Source organism: Bos mutus, chromosome 2 (assembly GCF_027580195.1).
Source record: "Bos mutus isolate GX-2022 chromosome 2, NWIPB_WYAK_1.1, whole genome shotgun sequence".
Taxonomy (NCBI): Eukaryota; Metazoa; Chordata; class Mammalia; order Artiodactyla; family Bovidae; genus Bos; species Bos mutus.
Window position 1 is genome coordinate 43,906,477 of NC_091618.1, and position 25,005 is coordinate 43,931,481.

The 25,005-nt window shown below is 41.2% G+C and overlaps 1 protein-coding gene across 1 annotated transcript in view; it reads right to left on the reverse strand.

Moving 5' to 3' along the window:
* Nucleotides 1–968: 968 nt before the first annotated feature.
* Nucleotides 969–25,005, reverse strand: part of CD28 (CD28 molecule) — a 36,429-nt gene continuing 12,392 nt past the window's right edge. The window contains exons 2-4 of the mRNA XM_005904283.2: nt 10,530–10,883; nt 10,154–10,278; nt 969–4,104 (exon numbers count right to left, since the gene is read on the reverse strand). Of these exons, the coding sequence (XP_005904345.2) occupies nt 3,976–4,104; nt 10,154–10,278; nt 10,530–10,883 (608 nt within the window). The 3' untranslated portion in view covers nt 969–3,975. The remainder of the gene's footprint in view (nt 4,105–10,153; nt 10,279–10,529; nt 10,884–25,005) is intronic.

Consider the following 25,005-nt stretch of genomic DNA (forward strand, 5'->3'; position numbering starts at 1 on the left):
GTTTAAAACAGTCAATTCTCCATTAAGAGGCAATTTGGAGAATTCAATGAGAAATTGACTTAATCTTGACTTAGCATGACTTTTTAAGATGACTCTAACAGTATTGGTTTTTCTCACTGCACAAATATTTCTAAAATGTAAATGAACTTATGGCTATCAGGTTTTCTTTCACCAGGTTTGGCTATGTATATGTTTTACTTCCTGTCTCATGAATAAAGTAGATTTTTGAGCTTACTAATAGGAAAGTAGAAAACAGAACTGGCTCTCTTCTCAGAGTCTGATTACTTTCTTTAGACTGGCCATTAATTCATAAAAGCTGGTGACATTCATTCATTCAGTCAATCAATATTTGTTAAACACCAGACTCTGTTCTGGGCACTGGAGATGTGACAACAGACAAAGCACCATCCCTCTTAGATCTAGTTTGGGGAAATAGGCAGTAAACAAATAAGTTTAAAAATCATGTGTAAGAAATTGTGAAATGCTATGGAAAAAAAACAAGCAAGAAAATCAGGTGTTTCTTGGAGGGATTTCACAATGGTAGAAAGTGACTCTTGAGCAGGAACCTGAAGAAAAGGAAGGAGGAAGCCAGGTAGATATCTGGGGAAGACGTTTCAGACAGAGGAAACGGTATGTGTAAAGGCCCTGAGGTTGGAACATGTCTGTGATATTTGAGGAGGAGTGCATCAGAAAGTATACTTATAAGAAAGAGATTTCCTGAGCCTCAAGTGGCCTTGCAGATACCAAGCCCTGTATAGTAACAAGTCTACAGCAGTGATGCCCTTGGTTCCAGGTGCATTCTTGCCACCATCTCAACCTCCAGCATGTAGTTAAAGTTAGCACTGTGGAGTCAGTCCCCAGGCCTGCTATGGTTCCTCTATAACAGTACAGAAGGCTGAGATGAGGGATCTGATATCCATTTAACCACCAACATCCCCATTGAATTAACCATGAGAACTAGTGGCTCAGTTAGTTAACCTGAGGAACAGATGGAATCAAGGCTGAAGTCTGATCTTTCGGATTCAGCGTTTACATCACACAGAATGCACAGGTAAGCCCAGCCTGACATCTCAGAGACATAAACATAAGCTCTGATGAGAAGCTGTGACTAAAGCCATGCAAACAATCCAAAAGTGTACTTCCCTTTGAAGTAAAACTAATATTTAAAAGTCTGGAATTTTTTAAAGACTAAACTGGAGATTTACTAGAAGGGTTTATCCCATACTTTTTTTAAATAACAGATTTTCTCCAGATTCATCACCAAAAGTAAAGCATACCTGCTCTACACAGTTAAAGCACAAATTTAAAAACAGGTACATGGTAGTTCAGTAATTTTATCACTGAACACAGAACATCATGTACACTAAGTCTCTTTAAATTGGCATGTTCATCCCCAAATAAGTGAGCTCACAATCAAAAATTACAGAAACACTGTTAATTATAAGACTCTTATAAAAATAGAAGCAAATGGCATTGTTTTCTTCACAACTGCCATATCTGAAACTGTAAAAGCCTTGCTCCAACCACTGTTTTTAAACCATTTCTTGGTTTATAGTAATAGTGAAAACGGACTTCCCTGTTAACATTTCTACTTTGGTTCTGTTCAGAGTGAGTAAGAGAAATCTAAAGTATGATTCATCTTCAGTAGACCTATTTTTCCCATCAGAAAATAAAACCATTTATTACCAAAGAGCAAATCTTTCCACTTTTTAAATTATTTTTTGTCATTACCCTTTCTAAAAATTCTCTAGCTCTATCCTTTTCTAATTCAATCTGATCACTTGGATTAAGGAACTCTGTATGCCAAGAGCCTGGCAATGTGTCACATGTGTCATGTAAATTCAACAGTTCTTCCTCACCCAAGTACTGCTAGGTTTGACCTTCTTTGAAATAATTAAACTTATGGGAGGGAAACCCATTTTAAAATCAACTGAAGTACAATATCCTCTATCTGGAATTATAAGATTTCTATTCTTCCACATGTTACCAAAAAAAGTTAGAGGAGACCTCTTTATATACATAAAAGTGGGAGGCAGAACGCTGTACATTTTTATTACAAGCTAAAGTATTTTGAAACAGGGAATGTGAGGGAGTTTAGAGGCTCTCAAATTTTGTAGCACCTCATCCCTGGGTAGTGGGTTTAAATTTGTGTTATAACAGTCTTTTCTTTCTCAGGTCATTGCCCAGTTTAATTTTTATACATAGGTTATCTACACAACAATAATAATAGCTAACATATGTCAGGCATGGTACTACTTGTCAGCGACAAGCAGGGAAAAAAAGACAAACTTGGGGACATGCCCTCATGGAAAGGATAGTATAGAAATAAACTTTTTTGATCGTTATCTTCATTTTATAGTTGGAGAATCAGAGTTTTAGAAAGGCAGAGACTCTCCTGAGGCCAACTAGCAATAGAACTTGAACCAGGTCTGCTGCTGCTGCTAAGTCAATTCAGTCATGTCCGACTCTGTGCGACCCCATGGACTGCAGCCTACCAGGCTCCTCCGTCCATGGGATTTTCCAGGCAAGAGTACTGGAGTGGGTTGCCACTGCCTTCTCCATGAACCAGGTCTACCTGCCTCTAAAACCTAGACTTCTCCAACATCTGAATGAATCAAAGCACTGAACAAATTATAATGGAAACAGTAAAGCTGTTCTTCAAGGTCCCCAGACATACTCCAGTTGACTCAAACTGGAACCAGAAAAATATCCATAGTGTGTCCAGAGTCTGGCCTTGCAGAGTGTCTTGAGAACTTTGATGCTATCTCAAAAGCATCAAATATTTTTCCATGTTGAAGGGTCTCCAGGGTAAACAGGCAGCCGAACCACAGATTTCTGGAGCTCTGAGCCCTGAAGCCCAAAAATCCCAGAAAGGAGCTCTCATCATGGCTCCTTCTGCCTGCTGTTTCTGGAAAACTCCCACCAAATGTTGGCCATCCCCTCAGCACATGGCAAGAACTGTGTCATTCCCTTCTGTTCTGCCTCCTTCAGAAGTTTCTCAGGACTCATCCTCCTGTTCTAATGGATGCTAACATCCCTCTTTCACAGCATCTTTACTTCTCCCTCCGGATGCGCCCTCTGCATCCCACTTTAGATTTCCATGCAGACAATAAAGAAACAAACTGTGCAGATCTAAAATACATGAAACAGAAGGGGCCCCTGTATGATTGGACTGAAATGAGCTGCTGAATAAATAGCCCTTCATCGTATTCAAATAATTTTTGACCTATAGTGACCTTATTTCCTGACACATTCTTCCTTGGTGTGGGAGGACTACTTTATTCTTTCAAAATCATATTGTGAAGACTACATTGAGTTCCCATCATAGGGAGTAAAGAAAGCAAGTTGGTTTGCCTCCCATGACTAAAGAGAATCTCTTGGTCAAAATGACCAAATAGGACCAGAATTCAAAAAGAATATCTACATCTTTACAAACTAAAACAGTATTAAATAGGAACTAAGTGGCTCATTTCATGAGTGAGAGACAGTGTTTTAATGGTTTTAAAAATGTTTACGTCTCACCACTCCTTCCCCATTTCTAACCTATCCCCACCTTAAATCCCCATTTCTTCAAAGGGAGTGATTCCCTAACTTCTTCTCCATCGAAAACGTCTTTCGACATCACACTTCGCTTGACCACAACGTGTGGGTGAGTTAGAAAGGAGTGGAACTGGAGGCAGATTTCTAGGCTTAACAGAATGCACTCACTTGTGGTTTTCCACCCCAACCTCTCAATCCAGTCAATAAATACACAGTGAGTTTGAATGTGGACTGTGGCACTAGTATTCCTTCGCTTCATCTCCAAGTCTCAAAATGACGTTCTTCGGTCTAGTCATTCAAGAAAATTTGGCATCAGTGGCCTAACAGGAGGCCAAGGTGGCTGGCTGAAGACAAGGCAGGCCTTTCCTATCCAGAGCAGTGGTGTTGAGCAGGTGAAGAGGGGCCAGCCGGCTTGCATCTGGATAGGCGTCCGTGTCAGGAGCGGTAGGCCGCAAAGTCCCGTGCCGGCGCATAGGGCTGGTAGTGCCTCCGGGTGGGCCCTGGCCTGCGGGGGGTCATGTTCATATAGTCGCTCTGAAGCATCCTGTTTCTCTTATTCTTCATCTGTGAAAAAAAAGAAGTGTCATTGAGAAGGGGGCAGGACACAGAGAGAGGTGTCTGGGGAGGAGTTCTAAGATTTGGGGACAACCACTCAGAGCATGGCCAGTCAAATGAAGCCATGAGTTCACTGAGCACCTTGGACTTGGATGGTTAATCCAACCCAACTACTTTGGACTCTTCCAAATTAACTTGAAAATTTTGAATCGAAGAAAGTGTTTTAGAGAAAGGCACCTGTGTATTCTCAATGCAGCCATGTGAATGAATTCCAAAAGCATGTCTAATTAACATATCAACCGTTGATACGTGAATATTCTTAAAGGTCCTTCCTCCTTTGAAAAGGTTAAGTGTCCCCATGGCAATCTTCTTACATTCACCATTTGCTTAAAGAAGCCATTTTTCCCCATAATTAACCAGAGGACCGTCAGCCCGCCAGAGTCTGGAATGGTCACAAATATATAGCAGTGGAGTCCAGATTAATTGAGTGTTACATTCTAGGCAACTTGTTACATTCCTGTTCCTTTGTGTGTATGTACATTTCCATTAGGGTTTCCCTGGTAGCCCAGATGGTAAAGAATCCACCTGCAATGTGGGAGACCTGGGTTCAATCCCTGGGTTTGGAAGATCCCCTGGAGGAGGGCATGGCAACCCACTCCGTTAAAGACAACAGCATCATTCATCTCCGTTCCTCAGACTCAGCTCCCTCTGGATGAAGTTCTACCAGGGCTGAGGGAAATAGGCATGATACTAACCCTGGAACAAGAGCTATATACACCATGAACCTTAGCAAAGTTTTGACTGAGGGTTAAGAACATCTTTTCTGGATCAATGTGCTGGTAAAATTTACTTGTTTGATAAAAGACCCATAAAAATTCTAAAAATAGAAAGCCATCCAGATTTCTGGATTCAGAGTTCTCTAAAATGAAAAAAAAAAAAAAAAATTTATTTCTTGGCATAGGCCTGATACAAAAGTAAACACGTTTGACAGAAATGTCATGAACACCTGAATAAGTAAGCGAAAGACTGGCCTTATTTCCATGCACTCCTACCTGAGCCCTTCCCATCTTCTTTGTCAAAGGGCCATGAGTTAAGTGCTGAAGGTTGGCAAAACACTTGTTTTCAGCCTCATCTTTTGAACTCTCAGCTGCATTCTAGATGATCCACTACTCTCTCCTTTCTGAAACGCTTCTGTTTTGCCTTCTGTGAGATGGTACCATCCAGGTTTCATCCTACCTCCCTGGCCACTGCCTCCTTGCCTCCTTTGCAAACTCATTCTTCCCTAACTAGACATTCAGTGTTAGAGTTCCTCATAGTCCTAGGCATTCTCCTCTACTCATCCTCTCTCCTAGGCAACTTCATGCACATTCACAGCTTCAGTTATCACCTATTCACCTGAATTTATATCTCTGGATTAGACCTCAAAGGTGCTTTAAACTCTACATGGTCAAAGGCATGAAGGCTGGTCCCTACTGGTGTTTCCCATCCCAATGAGTGACACTATCCTACATATAGTTGCCCAAGCTAGACCTCCTAAGCCTCATCCTTGACACCTCCAGTTCCCTTATCCCCTGTCCCAGGGGACATCTGACAACATCTGAAGACATTCTGGGTTGTCACAAATAGGACGAGTGCTACTGGTCTCTAGTGGGTCAAGGCCAAGGATGCTGCTCAACATCCTACATTGTACAAGGCAGCTCCTGACGACAAAGTCTTATCCAGCTCAAAATGTCAGTAGTGCCAAGACCAAGAAATCCTGATCTGAAAAGTCTGATGATGACAAAGAAAGGAATGAAAAGGAAGCAATGGATACAAATACATCATCAAGTTAGAATGAGTACTGTTAGACTGTTTGGGTCCTTCTTCTCACTCATACTCAGAGATGACTGATGATCAGAGCCTGTGTGACCAGGAGGATAGTGTTCCATCCACTGGTATAAGGCAAGAAGAGAGGTGAAGTAGATTTAAGAGCGGCTCTCAATTCAGTTTTGGTTATTTGGGATTTGAGATGATGGACGGATTATCTAGCTGGAAGTAAGAAGAGGACAGCATTATACAGACATAACTGGGGGATTCATTCAGAGAGATAGCTATGGAAACCAAGTGTGTGAGGGAAGTTGCCCTTGAAACATCTTGGTTCTACATCCTTTCAATAAATAAAAGACTAGAGTCCTCTTGAGTACAGGGTTATGGCAGGGAAGAAGTGAGGCAAGGAACTGCCCTGAAATAAATGTGAAAGGCTGCTGCTGATATCCTGGGAGGCAGGATAGTACTTACTTAGTAAGTTATTACTTACTCTAACTTTGAGGACTCCTCTTGCCAGAGTTCTAAGGACAGTTTTTGCCTCTGGACGCTCAAATTAAACTATAGCCAATTAGAAGGACCCCCATAATGAAGATGTCTTGATTCTGAAGTTCTCTGGAGTGCACCAAAATTATGAAAAATCTGCTGCAGTCCACTCCCATGCTTACCCTCTTGCTGTTATCAGATAGCAGATTTAGTCATTTTCACCCTAACTGTAAATACAACAGTGGGATAGAAATGACACATGCATGGCTGGGAACAGTAAACAGAACCCACAGTGTCCATGAGCATGTAGCATATGTGTATATGTGTGCAGAGCACTGACTTTACATGCCTGGGTGACTAAGTCACTCAACACTTCACCATTCACTCTCTGCCACAGACATGTGATTTTGATTTCAGGACCACTCCTCCCTTTCTCTTCCTCCTACCCAATCCTTACACATTCATTTCTTGGAAGCAGCAGAAAGACACAGGTAAACATAAGACAATGTATTTAAAAGACATGGTCTTCAAGAACCCACTGGAGGGACTTCCCTGGTGGCCCAGTGGTTAAGAATCCACCTTGCAATTCAGGGGATACAGGTTTGATCCCTGGTCAAGGACTGAAGATCCCACATACTGCTGAGCAACTAAGCCCAGGTGCAGCAAGTACTGAAGCCCAAACTACAGATCCATGTGCGGCAATGTAAGACCCTACATGATGCAACTAAGAGCCGTTGCAGCCAAATTAATTCATTATTAATAATTGATTTTTAAAAGCACACCCACTGGATTTAAAGACAGATACTACCTGTACACACATTCTCCACATTCCCCACAGTGTGATTTATAGAGGAGAAAACTGTTTTTCAAATGTTTCTTTAGACTAAGAAGGAGAATGGGCTTACCAGCTCCATGGAGCAAATGGAGGATTGAGTGAGGGTAACAGGTGCTGGTCTGTGGCTGCCTGGCAGAGGGGAGCTCTTTGTTTACTCAAATGTCAGCAACAGGTCAAGAACTGAGATAGCATTTGCAGCTGCTCCCAAAAACCCACTCAGCCTAGAACTGCTTAAGGCAGTACATCACAGGTCCTCGGGAAGTTCCGGAAAACAGCAGCTTATACCAAGGCACAGTGCAGACCAGCCAAAAGTAGGATCCTAGAAAAGTGCCCCCGAAATGGCTAAACTCTAGGGACTCCTAATGATCCGCCTGCCTGTCTCAGTAAGGTGCTGGTTACTTGAACAGTAACAGTATTGGGAAAAGACAAGCCCAGGGAAAAATCCTGTGTTATTCAATAAAGTATACAGATATATTTATTTCATCCCCTTTTGGTCAGAAAGTACAAACACCTATGTTTGAGATGCAAATAAAAGTTACTTCTTATTGAGTAACCTCATTAACCACAAGAGGCCACAGAAGAAGATAAGGTATACCAAGCACCGAGACTTCCCAATTTTCAGGGAGCTCATGAGACAGAACAAGACCAGAATAAGTTTGCTCAAGACAAAGCAAGATGAACCTCACTAGGAGTTAGTGTTAGGCACTCAGTCATGTCCGACTCTGTGTAACCACATGGACTGTAGCCCATCAGTTTCCTCTGTCCATGGAATTCCCAGGCAAGAATACTGGACTGGGTAGCCATTCCCTTTTCCAGGGGATCCTCCTGACCCAGAGATCAAACCCAGATCTCCCACATTGCAGGCAGATTCTTTATCATCTGAGCCACCAGGGAAGCCCTAGGAATTAGTAGTGCTGCCAAAGAAAAATGTATTGCATTATGATATTTCCAAGTTGAAAATCTACTTTTTAAACACATTAAAAATGAGAAGCCACTTTTGTCCCTTTGGGTAATTCAAGCCACTTAGTATATTAGTTATATAATATAATTATAATATATAATTATATTATAGTTATATAATATATAACTTTTATATATTATAGTTATATAATTAGTTATATAATATATAACCTGGTTATACTCTACTGCATATTGACAATACATTTTAAATGGTGAGCAATACCCTTCTGGCCTCAAAAAGTTAAAACAGTTTCCAAAATTACTTTTCACAAAGCTAGGAAAGTACATTGACCTAGGTCAGCATGGTACAGGGGAGTACCTGTCCTGAAAATGTACCCCCAAAGACACTGCACCTGGATTTTAATTAAGAAGTTGTTATTTTAAGGGGATCAAGATAAAAACAGGAACTGAGTTTCTAAATTATATTGCTGACAAACTCCACAGAGGTTCAAAGATGGAAGGTATCTTGGATGAAGATAGCAAGATCCACAAAGATGAAGGGACTCAACTAACATCAGAGGAAGAACCTGAGCAATATTTTACTACATAAAAGGCCCCCATCAGGGCTGGGCAAGTTGCAGAAGGCAAGGCAGGCAAATTCTCAAGATAATATCTGGTATAAAGGATTTCCAGGAACAAGCAGCCACTTTGGTGCTTACAGATCTTGCTGGAGGTACAGGTTAGGCAACAGGCTGCCTGACAAATGTCCATCTGCCCCTTAGTCTCCCCAAATGGGAGAAGCATGCGGGAAACAAGGGAGAGGCAAACTTTGGCCACAGACCAACAAGAGTTTAAAAGGATTACAGGCTGAATTCATCCTGGGCATGACTGTGAACCCAACTGTCCTCCCCCTCTACTCATGCCTGCCCAGCACCAAGGCTATAGTAAACAGGGTGGCTTCAACGTGACATGACTCCCAGAAATCACTGGTCCATGAACAAATCAGATGTATGGACTGTGCCTTCGAGAAGAGTATGGTGCTCCAGGCATACTCATTTAAGTCCTTAGTTTGGCCTCTCTAGGGGTTATCAATTCATAGGTATTCTAGAAACACTAAACTAAATGTATTTACTACCAGATGGATGGTGAATATCAAGAGAAATAGTCTTTATCCTTGAGGAACATACATCTCTTGTTGAGGAAATGATTCATGCATGCATCTGACTTCTAGAAAAAAAAATTCAAAGACAATATGGAATAGTGCCACCCCATGTACACAAGAACAGCAAGCTTCTGAGTAAGAAAAGGAAAGAAAATAAGGAGGTCCCTGATTCACAGTATATATGGTTATCAATATGTGTTCAAACCTAGGCCAAAAGTTCAATATTGAGGGTAGAGAAAAACACTGTAAGTTAATTGCATGAACAATTGCAAAGTTTGTAAACTCCAATTCAGCAGTGAGAGCTCAGAACAGTCTAACTCCCATTATAGTTTCATAATGACAGCACCATACGTGGCCTCACAAAATTTAACTGCTTCAGAAGAGATAAAAATATGACTCAGATAAACAGACCTAGTTTCTTTGCTAGGTTTGAATGTGTAATTTCAGTAGTCAAATTTCTCATGATTTTTGACTATGAACAAAAATTGTTCATTGGCTTCAGTTGCTTAGATTCCCAAGTCACTTATGTTTTTATACATATTTTATATGTCATAATGACATTGCAAAATGGCAAAGAAAAGTAACTTTCTACCTTAATTTGTCCCCCACCCTAATTTGCCTGTTTAGCTTCTTACTTGCCTGGCCACCTAATCAATGGCTTCTGGAACATAAAACTCACATCAGATTTTTATTTCAGGTAAAACTGAATAGTCTAAAAGAGAATCTAGCAGGGTAACCTACTCAAACCTAGCAGAGAAAAAGAAAATAATCACATGTTAAACAGAAAATAAGCCACACAGGCAAAATTCTTGAATATGTCCAATTGCTTATGCAATAGAAAAGTTACATGAAAGCAATGTTGCTTCTCTTACCCAGCAGTTAGAAAGAGCCACTGTTACTAGCAAGCTATAGAAAACTAGGACTCCGTTTACCACCACCAAGGCCCAAAATGGCTTAGAAGACTCAGGAGACCGGGGAGATGGACAAAGATGTTTCTCTGAAAAATAGAATAGAGTACATTAAATGATATGGGAATGGCATTTGAGTACATTTCCTTCCTTCTTCCCGGGGCAGAATGTGAGAGGAAACAAAATATGCAAAATATCACTAGCTTAACATGTGTAGACCTCCTCTCTGGTTTTCCTCTTTGGGAGTTAGCCAACCCCCACCACTCATCATGACCTAGTTTTCAAGACTGTAGTTGAAAACCGTTACTTGAGAGCAGACATTGGCCAAGTGGTACATTACCTTTCACATGGATAATGGTCCCATTACTCTTCTCATTGTCTATGTAAGGAGGAGGATAAAGAACCTCAAGTTTGCAGAAATAAATATCTGTTTGGTTGACATACAGATCCTGGAGGTAGAAAGTCACCGTTTCATTGCCTACTTTCACGGTGCAGTTGAATTCCTTATTTGTTGACTGAAGTGGATGGGAGTGGTTTCCATTCACAGCACAGACCTCCACAGCGCTATCTGCTCCCTTATAAAGGGATGCCCGGAACTCCTTTGAGAAGAGGTTGTACGTGTACTTGCAGCTGAGGTTGACCTCATTGTCGTTTACCACAAGCATGGGCGACTGCTTCACCAAAATCTTGTTTTCTGGAGGGGCAGAAAATCATTTGTTTAAAAAAAGAGTATAAAGACTTAAGAAAGATAAAGAGGGAGAGAGAGATGGGGATGGGAGGAGAGACAGAAGGGGAGAAGAAAGCACGGATAGTTTGGACTCCATCCTAAGTTCTATTTGTCACTGGCTTGCTTCATGGGCTTCTCAGGTGGCTCCGTGGTAAAGAATACACTTACCAACACAGGAGATGCAGGTTTGATCCCTGGGTTGAGAAGATCCCCTGGAGAAAGAAATGTCAATCCACTCCACTATTCTTGCCTGGGAAATCCCATAGGCAGGCTACAGTCCACACGGTTGAAAAAGAATCAGACATGACTTAGCGAATAAACAACAACAGCTTGTTTCATAAGTTGCTTCCTCTCTTTAGCCTCAATTTTTTAATACATGGTGACTGCTGAGCAAAATAAAAATTCTAGGTTTATTAACTTTCTCTAAGTGAAAAATGGGTGAGAAATGGGGTGTTAAGGTTACTCAAAAGTTAATATAGGTAACATATATAACCAGTATTAATAATTAATAATAGTATCTTTGTGTGATTTCTTAGATTTTGAAGCACTTTTCAATCTAACGTCTCATTTTTTTCTTCCTTCAGGTCCATAAGGAAGGAGGACATGTATCATAAGATGAAACTGAAAACCAGGGCTACTTTGTAGTAGAATTGGGACTTAAAGACTAGCTCTGACTCTAACAAACCATGCTAACTTTCTAATTTGTAAGTAATTAAAGTAATGGAACACACACAGAAAAAAGAATATAAGAACTTTTTTTTTTTCCTGAAATCAAGATACGTTAATTAACAAACAGATCTCCAACAAAGACTTTCTCTTGGCAGACAAAGACACAGGAGCTCTTTGGGAGATAATTACACTGAATGTTTACATTTTGATATTATTTTCATTCTCCTTTGAATGGAACAGTGGAGTATGTTGGAAGGCACTTGGAAGGCAGAAAGTGGCCTTCTGTTGGTATTGAACACCACAGCTATGCATTTGGAATTTTTGAATCTATGCTGAGATTTCTAACATGTTAATCATGCTTAATTGTATTAATTTACTAATCAAGTGGTTTACTTGAAAGTGGCTTTTAACACCTGATATAGATAAACAAGTAGATTTGTATTGATATTTTAAGCTATGATTCATCCTTTTATGAAGGAATGTAAGTGTTTTGAAACATTTTTATTTTATTGTCCATTCCAAGAATAGGATAAGGAGGTAACAAAAATGTCACCCAACGAATTTATCCTCTATAGCAAATTCTGAAGGCAACCTTCCAAGACACTTGCATATTTATTTCTTTAAATCACAGAAGATGGAAGAGGCCCAAGAGGCCCACAAGAGTTATTTCTCTAGTCTGTCTTCTACCTTTATGTTATCCTCAGTAAATGATCAAAGAATTTGGAGACCGCCTAGTTCTGTCTCTTTTAAGCAAAGAACCTGAAATCTGCTTAAGGAAAGAAAGCATATCTATTCTAGCTTGTTTTTTTCCCCACTATATCCCCATTCCCTAGCACATGACATTATATTCCCTTTTTTAGTAGTGACTATATGAGGCCTAGAAACATTGGATGATCTACCTGGTATCACTGAGCAGATGGTGAGCAAAGTGAAAACTAAATCCCAAGTAAATTACAATCACTTGAAAAAGAGGCCACTGAAGCACTGAGAGTCAACTTTGCAACCAAGACTTTCCAAAATTATCTAAAGTCATAAATCACTTGGTGTCTTTGATTTAAAATTCAACACAAAATACATTTTTTTTCCTATTGCTTTGAGGTGTACTAACAATTGTCTACCTATTTGCATTTTTTGAAAAGGGTTATTTGAAGCAATACACCCACATATCCATACTGAAGGGTCAATAAAATAATCTCTTAAAATGAAATTTACAGTTGAAACTGGATTTGAATCCATGAAAGTTATGACCAACCTAGATAGCATATTCAAAAGCAGAGACATTACTTTGCCAACAAAGGTCCATCTAGTCAAGGCTATGGTTTTTCCAGTGGTCATGTATGGATGTGAGAGTTGGACTGTGAAGAAAGCTGAGCATCGAAGAATTGATGCTTTTGAACTGTGGTGTTGGAGAGGACTCTTGAGATTGCCTTGGACTGCAAGGAGATCCAACCAGTCCATCCCAAAGGAGATCAGTCCTGGGTGTTCATTGGAAGGACTGATGCTAAAGCTGAAACTCCAATACTTTAGCCACCTCATGCGAAGAGCTGACTCATTGCAAAAGACTCTGATGCTGGGAGGGATTGGGAACAGGAGGAGAAGGGGACGACAGAGGATGAGATGGCTGGATGGCATCACTGACTTGATGGACATGAGTTTGGGTGAACTCCAGGAGTTGGTGTTGGACAGGGAGGCCTTGGGTGCTGCAATTCATGGGGTGGCAAAGAGTTGGACACGACTGAGCGACTAAAATGAACTGAACTGAACTGAACTCAAGTATTTTGTTTCTGCTTTGGGGAAAACAAAGCTGCATAGATCACTAATAGATTTTCATCTCCTGCACATGCCTGCACGCTCAGTCATGGCCGACTTTTTGTGACCCCCATGGACTATATAGCCTACCAGGCTCCTCTGTCCATGAAATTTTCCAGGCAAGAATAATGAAGTAGGCTGCCATTTCCTACTCCCAGAGGTCTTCCCAACCCAGGGATTGAACCTGCATCTCCTGCATTGGCAGATGGATTCTTTACCACTGTGCCACTACATCGTTCTCAGTCCTAGTTGTACACCTAGAACCTGTCCCTGGGGACTTCCCAGGGAGAAGTGGTTGAGAATCTGCCTTGCAATGCAGGGGACTCTGGTTTGATCCCTGGTTGGGGAACTAAGATCCCACATGCTGAGGAACAACTGAACCCAAGTGCCCCGAAGCCTACACGCCACCACTAAAGAGTCCCTGCGCTGCAAGGAAAGATCTTCCATGATGCATGGAAGATCTCACCTGCCCAACTAAGACCCAACACAGCCAAATAAACAAAAAAATAAAATTTGTCACAAAAGAAGAAAAACACGTGCCTGACTCCCATTCCCAGAAATTCTAATTTAATTGGCTAATGCTGGTGGGGGATGGATTGATTCTTTTCATGTTTTTTTTTTTATAACTTATTTAGATATAATTCAGCTTCCCTGATAGCTCAGTTGGTAAAGAATCCACCTGCAATTCAGGAGACCCTGGTTCAATTCCTGGGTCAGGAAGATCCACTGGAGAAGGAATAGGCTACCCACTCCAGTATTCTTAGAATTCCCTTGTGGCTCAGCTGGTAAAGAATCTGCCTGCAATGCAGGAGACATGGGTTTGATCCCTGGGTTGGGAAGATACCCTAGAGAAGGGAAAGGCTACCCACTCCAGTATTCTGGCCTTTAGAATTCCATGGACTGCAGTCTATGGACCTGCTTCTTGAGAAACCTATATACAGGTCTAGAAGCAACAGTTAGAACTGGACATGGAACAATAAACTGGTTCCAAATAGGAAAAGGAGTATGTCAAGGCTGTATATTGTCACTCTGCTTATTTAACTTATATGCAGAGTACATCATGAGAAATGCTGGGCTGGAAAAAGCACAAGCTGGAATCAAGATTGCCAGGAGAAATATCAATAACCTCAGATATGCAGATGACACCACCCTTATGGCAGAAAGTGAAGAGGAACTAAAAAGCCTCTTGATGAAAGTGAAAGAGGAGAGTGAAAACGTTGGCTTAAAGCTCAACATTCAGAAAACGAAGATCATGGCATCTGGTCCCATCACTTCATGGGAAATAGATGGGGAAACAGTGGAAACAGTGTCAGACTTTATTTTTCTGGGCTCCAAAATCACTACAGATGGTGATTGCAGCCATGAAATTAAAAGATGCTTACTCCTTGGAAGGAAAGTTATGATCAACCTAGATAGCATATTCAAAAGCAGAGACATTACTTTGCCAACAAAGGTCCGTCTAGTCAAGGCTATGGTTTTTCCAGTGGTCATGTATGGATGTGAGAGTTGGACTGTGAAGAAAGCTGAGCACCGAAGAATTGATGCTTTCGAACTGTGGTGTTGGAGAAGACTCTTGAGAGTCCCTTGGACTGCAAGGAGATCCAACCAGTCCATCCCAAAGGAGATCAGTCTTGGGTGTTCATTGGAAGAAATGATGCTAAAGCTGAAACTCCAATACTTTAGCCACCTCATGCGAAGAGTTGACTCATTGCAAAAGACTCTGATGCTGGGAGGGATTGGGGGCAGGAGGAGAAGGGGAGACAGAGGATGAGATGGCCAGGTGGCATCACCGACTCGATGGACATGAGTTTGGGTGAACTCCAGGAGTTGGTGTTGGACAGGGAGGCCTTGGGTGCTGCAATTCATGGGGTCGCAAAGAGTCGGAGACGACTGAGCAACTGAACTGAATTGAACAGTCTATGGGGTTGAAAAGAGTTGGGCATGACTGAGCGACTTTCATGTTCAAGATATAGTTCATATACCATAAAACTCACCTTTTTTAAAAGTTCACCCTTTTAAGTATACAATTCAATGACTTATTACAGTCACAAAGTTGTGAATGGATCATCACTGATTCCAAAATACTTCATTACTCCCCCCAAAAATCTCATACCCATTAGCCGCCCCTCCGCATTCCTTCTTTTTTCCAGCCCTTGGCAATCAGTAATCTATTTTCTATCTCTATGGTTTATGTATTCTGGAATTTCATATAAATGGGATCATACGGTCTGTGTTCTTTTATGTCTAGCTTCTTTCACATAGCATGTTTTCAAGGTTGATCTCTGTTGTACCATGTATCAGAATTTCATTCCTTTTCGTGGCCAAATGATATCCCACTGTATGGATATACCACATTTTGTTTTTTCATTGATCAGTTGTTCCCACTAATTGGCTATCTTATATAAGGCTGCTGTGAACATGCACAAGTTTCTGTGTGGATGAACCTTAACAATTCTCTTGGGTGTATGCCAGGAGTGGAACTGATGGTCATTATGGAAACTCTATATTTAACTTGTTAAGGAACTGCCAAAATGTTTTCTAAAACAACTGCACCATTTTACATTCCCACCAGCACCGTATAAGGGTTCCAATTTCTCCACATGCTTGCCAACACTTGTTGCTGTCCATCTTTTTTTATTATAGCCATCTTAGAGTTGTGAAGTGGTATTTCTTTATGGTTTGATTTGCATTTCCCTGATGACTAATGATGCTGAGCATATTTTCATGTACTTGTTAGCCATCTGTATATCCTTTTTAGTGAAACGTCTATTCAGATCATTTGCCCATTTACCTGCATTATCTTGTTAGTATTGAGTTGTCGGAGTTTTTTACGTTTTTGATGCACGTTCCTTTATCAAGATATGTGATTTGCAAATATTTTCTCCTGATTCTGTGTCGCCTTTGGTATTAGTTTAATAATTTCCCCAGGTGATTCTAATATTCAGTCAGGATTGAAAACCGCTATAGCCTAACAGAGTTCTCAAGCTGACAGCACATTAGTCACCTGGGCGCTTAAGAAACTCTTGATTCTTGGGCCAATTAAATCAGAATCTTTGGGTATAGGACCCAGACATCAGTATATTTTAAATTTCTCAGGAGATTCTAATGTGCAGTCAAGTTGAAGAACCAGTAGCTTAACAGTTGAAACTCATTTCTTACCCCCAATTCATGGGCTTCCACAAGCTTTTCCAACCTCATTTCCTCAAACCAAAACCCTCCAGGTTAGCCAGATCATCTAAGGTACCTCCCCAGGACACACTGTGAGTAGTGTGTCTTCCCAGGACTCTCTGTGTACTTTGCTCAGTGACTCCTTGGCCTACAGTGTCTCTCCCTTCTTAGGTCTCCAAACTATTACTCTCTTTTCTACATTTTGAATATCTCTGGTTTCAGAGGCTTCCAGTTGTTTAGCTTTTGATCTGCATGTATTTTCTCTACACCCCTAGTTTCCAAGTCTCCTTTGAGCAAGGACAAGAGGTTACACTTTTTTGTACAATACTGTCTGAATAAGGGAGTCTCATTAAATAATTGACAAGTGAAAGACGGTGATAGGACTGTACCATTCTTAGCAGCTAACTCTGCCTAGCATCTCATTAAGTCCTTATTCAAAATCTGTGTCTCAATAGCAACTTTAACTTCATTTATTATTCACCCTAACAAATACTCTCTAAAAGCACTGAGAAGTTAACATGTTAAGACTCCAAAAGTTCAGCTTGTCTTGATTGGGAAATCCAACTCATCTTTTGTTTTATTTTCCATGGCCTTTTTCTTTGCTTACTTAGAAAGAATCACTGGGTTGGTTCTGACTAGAAGAATCAACCCCAGCAAGAAATGCTAGCATTGCCACTCCTTTTCAGGTTAGGTATCTGTATTTCTGCCTATTGAGGACCCCAGAAAGTGTGGTTCCATGACTAATTACTTGAATTTTGTTCTAATGAGCATTCAAATTCTTCCTGATATTCCTTTGAAAGCTGATGTAAGAAAAAAACATGAGAATATAATTTCTTTGCAGAGATTTTTTTTAAAAGGAGGGTGCAGAGGCGGGCGCATGGGCAAGAAAACTGAGTAAGGCTAAAGAGAAATCCTGGGTCATTGGTCAGTTTGGCTTCCTCCTCCAGCACCCACAGTGACATGGAGAGGGAAGCAGGAAGAGAAGCTCAAGCATCTACACTCCAGGAGTTGCTTAGTGCATCTTGATAACCCAGGTGTGACACCCTTCCAAGATGCACTGGGAGAGAGAAACCAATTTCCCAAAGGGGAGCAGGGCTCAGCTTCTGTCCTTGGACAGCTCAGAATCTGGTGGGGAACAAAAGATACATAAACAGACAGCTCCTTTTTTTTTTTTTTTAACTGGAGGATAGTTGCTTTACAATGTTGTGTTGGTTTCTGCCGTTCAACAATGTGAATCAGCTCTAAGTATACATATATCTCCTTCCTCTAGCGCCTCCTTCTCACTCCACCTTCCATCCCACTCCTCTAGGTTGTCACAGAGTACAAAGCTGAGCTCCCTGTCCTGTACAGCAGCTTCCCACTAGCTGCTGTATTTTACACATGGTAGAGTGTATATGTCAATACTACTTTCAATTCATCCCACCCCCTCTTTCCCCTACTGTGTCCACAAGTCCATTCGCTATGAACAGACAGCTACTCTAAAAACAGTGGCACAGTGATCTGCATTAGTGGGGGCAACGAGGGAGCCAGCTAAAGATTTCTGGACGAGGTGACTGCTGACCTGAGTCTTCTAAGGATTATGCATATGTTGATTCAGCACATTTTTATTAAGTAAAAGTTTCCTAGCTGAGTCTTTGTTTTAGGGAGGAGGTAGGGGACTGTGGGAAAGATAAAGACAAAGAGAAAAATACAGAGTAAGGCAGGTGTTGGGAATTGCACCTACCCCCATTTGCTGCACCTGAGTTGTTAAAGACAAGGTTGGCAAAGTGAGCACAGTTCAAAGCTTGGGCTCTCTCCTGCAGATGATGAGGACCTGCTGAAGGAGTTTAAGCAGAAGAGTCATACATACAAGTTTTCATTTTATATAGATCCCTGTAGCGTAAATGTGGAAGGTAAATTTAAGAGAACAAGAGTGAATATATGGAGACCAGTTAGGATGCAATTGCAGTAGTCTAGGATCACTTTCCTGCATTGGAGAAGGAAATGGCAACCCACTTCAGTGTTCTTGCCTGGAGAATCCCAGGGACGGGGGAGCCTCGTGGGCTGCCATCTATGGAGTCACACAGAGTCGGACACGACTGAAGCGACTTAGCAGCAGCAGCAGCAGGCAAGAGATGATAAGGGTCTGAACTATGGTTACAAAGAAGTGGATGAACTCAAGAAACACTTACAGGCTAAAATTGGCAGAACTCAGCATGGGTTTAGATGTGGTGAGTGAGGGAGTTAAAAATGCTGTCCTCAGACCACACAGACCAACCAGTAAGTAACCCTGTTTTCCTTTTGCCTATGTCTTCATTCATTACATGACCAGAATAGACAACTCAGAAACTGAGGGGACCTTTGGACATGTGGGCTGTGAGGAAGACATTCTTCCAGCCTAGGGGATCGTTGCAAAGAAAAAGCAAATTACCTCAAAGCTTCCCAGGCCCACGTCAACTCCATGGAGCTTAGTCAGTATTTGCTCTTTTTTCAGAAGGGAGAAGCAGTGGTCATCCTCTGCTTTCCTTCACAAAGCATAATACAGTGAGAGAACTGAAAGATATATTTTCTTTCTGTTCATCATGAAACCTCCAATTCAGACCTCAGCGGTGTTATTACTGATCAATCAGATTTCTCCTGAGCCCACTCTCCTCCAGTACTACTTAAGGAAGAGCAACCCAAGATCCTAGTATTTAGGCTGGCTGTTACCATCAGTATTCTCCTGGCTAATGGCTTATCCAGCAATTGAGCAAGGGATGGAAAAGTGCCTTCTTGCATGACCCTTTCTACCAATATTTTGTTGAGAAAAAGCTCAAAAAATGGTTAAATGGCCATTTGAGGGAAAAGAGCTATCCAATTTATCTGTCAAGGTTTGCTTTCCTCTCTCTTCCATATCAGCACATATCTTTTTAAAATTAGCAGCTATGCTTGAAGTAGTTCATTTAATATGTGCTAGTGTGGACAACAGCCTCCCAGTTTAAGGTTCAGGTTGAATTGATTCTGGCCAACAGAACCTCTTGTTTTTCAATATGTATAGTCTTACAGTACTTGGTCCCACCTTGGTTTATTCATGTCCATCATTCAGAGAAGCCTAAGTGAGAAACCAGTTCATAGGACTTCAAAATCTACATCTGCTTTAGAGAAACACTAAAGGAAGGAGATTACTTTTGGTGCTAGAAAAAGATAATCAGTTGTTCTAAGTAATACTGAATATATGTCATCACTATGACTTCCCATAGACACAATAATTCTGATTCCTCTTACTTTTTTCTTAAAATGGAGCATGTGTAAAAAATGCACACGCCTTACTCTGTGATACTAAAGTAATAACATGGATCCATCAAAGCAACCAAAAACCAGAACCCCAAATGACATTTGGATTTGATACACATTTTGATTCTCTGAGTTTTAGGGATTCCACAGTACTTCAAATAATTTAGGACATATTATAAAATTCAAGGACCTATCTAGACTCAGAAGAAGAAACCAGAGAAATATTTAGCTTCCCCACACTAAGTTCTGTTTGATTCCTCTTTGCTTTCCAGTTAGTGCTAGGAGTGGAAAACATCCTTCTCAGGTTAATTTTTTCTTAGCAGACCCACCCTTTTCCCTGGAAATAGTTGGTCTTCCATCTTGTGAGTAGTTAGATAAGGTCTACCTAGGTCAAACCTACTAGATTAAAAGAGAGACATTGTCAATCCATCAGTTGTATTGGCTTCTGATCTCAAAAGATTGGCTTGACTGACATGTCTCTAATTGAATTGGCAAGTTGTTTTGATGATGAATTTAGTGCTTTGCTTTTCAAAGCCTTTCCTAGCAGCTAACCCAGCTAAAGGTGTGGAGACAGGAAGCAGTAACCTCAAACCTCTTTCCCTCACAACTCCTCCTTGACAACAGGCAACATGAAGAGTTAAGATGGGAGGTGAGAAGGTACTTATCTGCTGCTTATGAGCAAGGCAGTGAGAATTGAAAGATTTCCCACAGATAATCTGTGAATTTTGTGATATAGCTGACTTCTGGAAAATTGAAAGTTGCTTGTGCTTCCATGAGAAAGAGAGGAAGGGAGCTTGGTTACCAAAAACAAACAAAACAAAACTTTCCCTTTTGGCCTATTGTAAATGGGCCAATTACTATAAAAATAAACAATGCTCTGAACAGGTGGAGTGGATAACCATCTCTAAGGTGTGGTTCCAAACACCAGGGAAGGAACCCTGACCCTAAAAGGACACTCCCCACTGTTCAGTTAATGCTTTGATTTCAAAATAAAGTGAAGCCTAAAATGCAATGTGAGAAACATATTGACAAATTAGTACCTAGGGTCTATATTCATACAACTACAAAGTGCTTTCTCCTATTTTATCTCATATGAGCTCCACATTAACCTGTGAAATACAGGACAGTCATCTTTACACCCATTTCATAGATGAGGAAACAGGTCCAGAAGGTCTAATTCTTCCCCAAGGTTTCCGGACAAGTATGTGACCCTGGGGACTTGGCTCATGCCTCATGACTTCTAGTGTTCTTTTTTTTCTTAATTGAAGGATAATTGCTTTACAGAATTTTCTGGTTTTCTGTCATACATCAACAAGAATCAGCTATAGGATTCTTGTCAGCTATAGCAGCCATGTTCCCTCCCTCCCAAACCTTCCCATCTCCCTCCCCATCCCACCCTTAAGCCTGTAACAGAGCCCCTGTTGAGTTCCCTGAGTCATACAGCAAATTCCCACTGGCAATCTATTTTACATATGGATTTGTAAATTTCCATGTTCTATTTCCTCCACTAGTTTGCATCAAAATTTCAACATAATTTCAGTGATTGTTTCTGCTGCTGCTGCTGCTAAGTCACTTCAGTCTGTGCAACCCCATAGACAGCAGCCCACCAGGCTCCGCCGTCCCTGGGATTCTCCAGGCAAGAACACTGGAGTGGGTTGCCATTTCCTTCTCCAAAGCATGAAAGTGAAAAGTGAAAGTGAAGTCACACAGTCATGTCCAACCCTTTGTGACCCCATGGACTGCAGCCTACCAGGCTCCTCCATCCATAGCATTTGCCAGGCAAGAGTACTGGAGTGGGGTGCCATTGCCTTCTCCAGTGATTGTTTCTAGACCTTCTCAAAGTTGGACTTGATAGTTGGATGGCACATAAGTGAGAATTAGGGAGGAGAATACTGTTGAGTAGAGGAGTCGGTGGAGTGGGAAGAAGACAGGACCAAGATAAGTTTCATTTTCTACCCTATTTTCCCGGAGCACCATCCTACAAAAAGTGTTCAGCTGGAAGGAAAGTTGGAGGTGATCTCAGCCAACCCCTTATTTTCAGAAGAGGCAACTGAAAACCAAGGAAGGAAATGGCTTTATAAACAAGGTCACACAAATTCTAGAAGAGCTAAGATATAATTTACGTATTCAGGATTCTAGGAGTAATGTATTAAATCATGAATGAATAGAAAACCAATTTTGTACATTTAGCAAGATTGACTTGAGTTTATGGTCATATTTAGAAAAAGTCTGTCACCAAACTCTGTCTCTACACAAAAGATCTTGCTTACAATGTCAGAGACTTCCTAAAGGTCATAGATAGAGCCCAGATAAGGCCTACAGACAGGATTGTCACTGAAATATCTCTTATCAGTTATTTCAGATCCACAAGCGATAATTGTACCATTGAAACAATTCCATTTCAGCTTGCTCAAATGTCCAAGAGAGTTTGAAGACAAACATCGGTCAATATACAAAGTCACTTTCAGTCTATACGTCACTGGGCAAATCCTAACTTCAAGGCCTTTGTGAATTATACTTATTTGTCATGTTTAATTTACAATATTCCATCTTCCCATTTCTTTACCATAGCACCATAGAGAAATCCAATGGCATGCAGAGGCTGGTGAACCAAAATGGGAATAAAGGCTGCTGCAGTCGTGTCTGACTCTGTGCGATCCCATAGACAGCAGCCCACCAGGCTCCCCTGTCCCTGGGATTCTCCAGGCAAGAACACTGGAGTGGGTTGCAGACAGCACTTAAGACTGAAGGCTGTATTCCTTAACTGAAGTTAAGGAAGCACTAAAGAAGATAGAATACATGTTGGGTTTTTTCTTTTTTGGTTGTTTGTAAATAGTGCATTCTTTTCACTTTTTTTTGTTGGTGTATAAATGCTTCACAATGTTGTGTTAATTTCTGCTGCACAACAAACCACATCAGCTATATGTATACATATATCCCCTCCCTCTGGAGCCTCCCAATCTCCCAGCTTCCCCCCTCTCCCACTGCAATCCCATCCCTATAGGTTTTCAAAGAGCACAGAGCTGAGCTCCCTGTGCTATACAGCATACATGTTTCTTTACCAACATCATTTTTCTTCAGAACTTCTTAAGAACTTCATTGGGGCCCATTTCTGTCAGGAAGATCCGCTGGAGAAGGAAATGGCAACCTACTTCAATATTCTTGCCTGGAAAATCCCATGGACAGAGGAGCCTGGTGGGCTACAGTCCATGGGGTCACAAAGAGTCAGACATGACTGAGCAACTAATACTTTTCTTCTGAACATCACAATCAGAATTTCTTCTGCCATTTAACAATCAGATTGTAAAGATCTTAATCACCTTGTTTCCTTTTTAAAAATTCTAACTGAACAGAATTTAGCATGTTAGGCGGGAACCAAAAAAAAAAAATGAAATCCTTCTCTTCTCAACCATCTTGCCCTGCGATGTTTGTGAACAAACTATGAAGGTGACGCTGGTTCCCCTGGCACACAGAGCTGACGAAATTACCGTAACTTTCCTCTAAGCACATTTCCTGTTCACGCCTGGGATACCCTTCCACACGTGGCCATCTGACCACTGACTCCTTTTTCAGGCTCCACACGGGGCAGGTGGCTCACAGTCCAGCCCAGTGTTTGCTCAGGAACTTAGAAGACAAACTGTGCTTCCTTGGAGGTCAGGGACACCCAGCCATCTTAGGCTCTGGTAACTCTAGCTGGTGGCTTGGTGTCACACAGATGTGAGAAAGAACACAAAACATTCAGGCTACAGCGTCTCTCACCATCCTTTTCAGTGAAAACAAAGAGGAAAACAAAGCTATCAAACTTTGAAAGGCTCCAGACTCTCTGAAATCCATATTAAAACAGGGAAATTAAAAAAGGGGTAATTCACACGATGTTTTCAAAATAACTTTGGTGTCATTTCATCTAGTTTTCTATTGACTGTCATCTTGAAACTCTCCTCATTTTCATAAGGAATAAATATTGATGGGAAGCCCCTCCCATCAAAAGGGCTTTGAGAAAGCATAGTCCATGTATGTATGCTTTGTCTCATTCAGAGAACAGCACACTCAAAACTGGGCAATAGGAGGTGAGTTATTTACAATAATAATAGAAAAAGACCGTTGGCAAAGGTTTGGAAGCACAAGATATATATCAGTTTGGCCAAAATGTTCACAGCTTACAGAAAAACCCAAATGAACTTTTTGGCCAACCCAATACTAGAAACCGTAGCTAAAAATGGCAGAGTTATCAACCACCCCCAGATCTAAAGGGAAAGGGAGGGCAAGGTTCCCAGAATCAGAAGGAAAAGAGAGTCATGTAAAGGAGGCCACCATGACAGAAGCAATGACTTCTGTAGGGAAAAACAGTCAAGTCAAGCCACCAGCCCTGCCCAGGATTGTGTAAGCATCACTGTCAAGTTATATATGTACATTAAGTCTTACCAAGAGCAAGTGTGACTTTCAAACAAAACCTAAAGAGACCTTAGTTCGAACAAGTACCTACAATGACAGATGATAATAGCAACAGAAATAGAAGCTTCTATTGGCCCTCACCAGTCTAAGCACCACCTTTAGCCTTGATCTGTGTTTTCACACAGCCAGACACTGTACTGTAGAGGACAATAGTCCTTGGCCTTATAAAAACTTGCTATGCTCCAGGCAATTGTCAGAAAGTAACTCAGAGGTCAGAGAGGGACAAAAAGTCCCATCCAAGCACCTAGATCTAAGGCACTAATTCTTGAGAGAGAAAAATTATCAATACGATCAATGAATACTTTCTGAAAAGAAATTTTGATGTGTCAGAAAATTACTCTTTGGTATTCCGACTTCTACCTTAACAATGTCAAGCTTTCACTCAGCAATTAAGTAATGAGGCCTACTGTACTAGGTTTCTGGGAGATGGGAAGATGTAAAAGATGCAGTCTCTTCCTTCTAAGAGAGATCCTAAGGCAGGCTCACAATTAGCTATGCTCCAAAGCCAGGTATGGTGTGTGAGGCCTGTAGAAGGTTACTGACACTTGTGCGGGAAGAGCCCTTGTTTCCAGACATGAGTCTGCTTTTGTGAAGACTGGGCTTTAACTGGGCCCTGAACTTCTGGGCAGATTTAGACAGGCTAAGGTGAAGGAAATGCCCTTTAGTGTAGGGGTTTATTGGGGATCAGCTGAACATTGTATCTACATAGAAGGAAAGTAAGTGAAGATGCCTGGTGCCT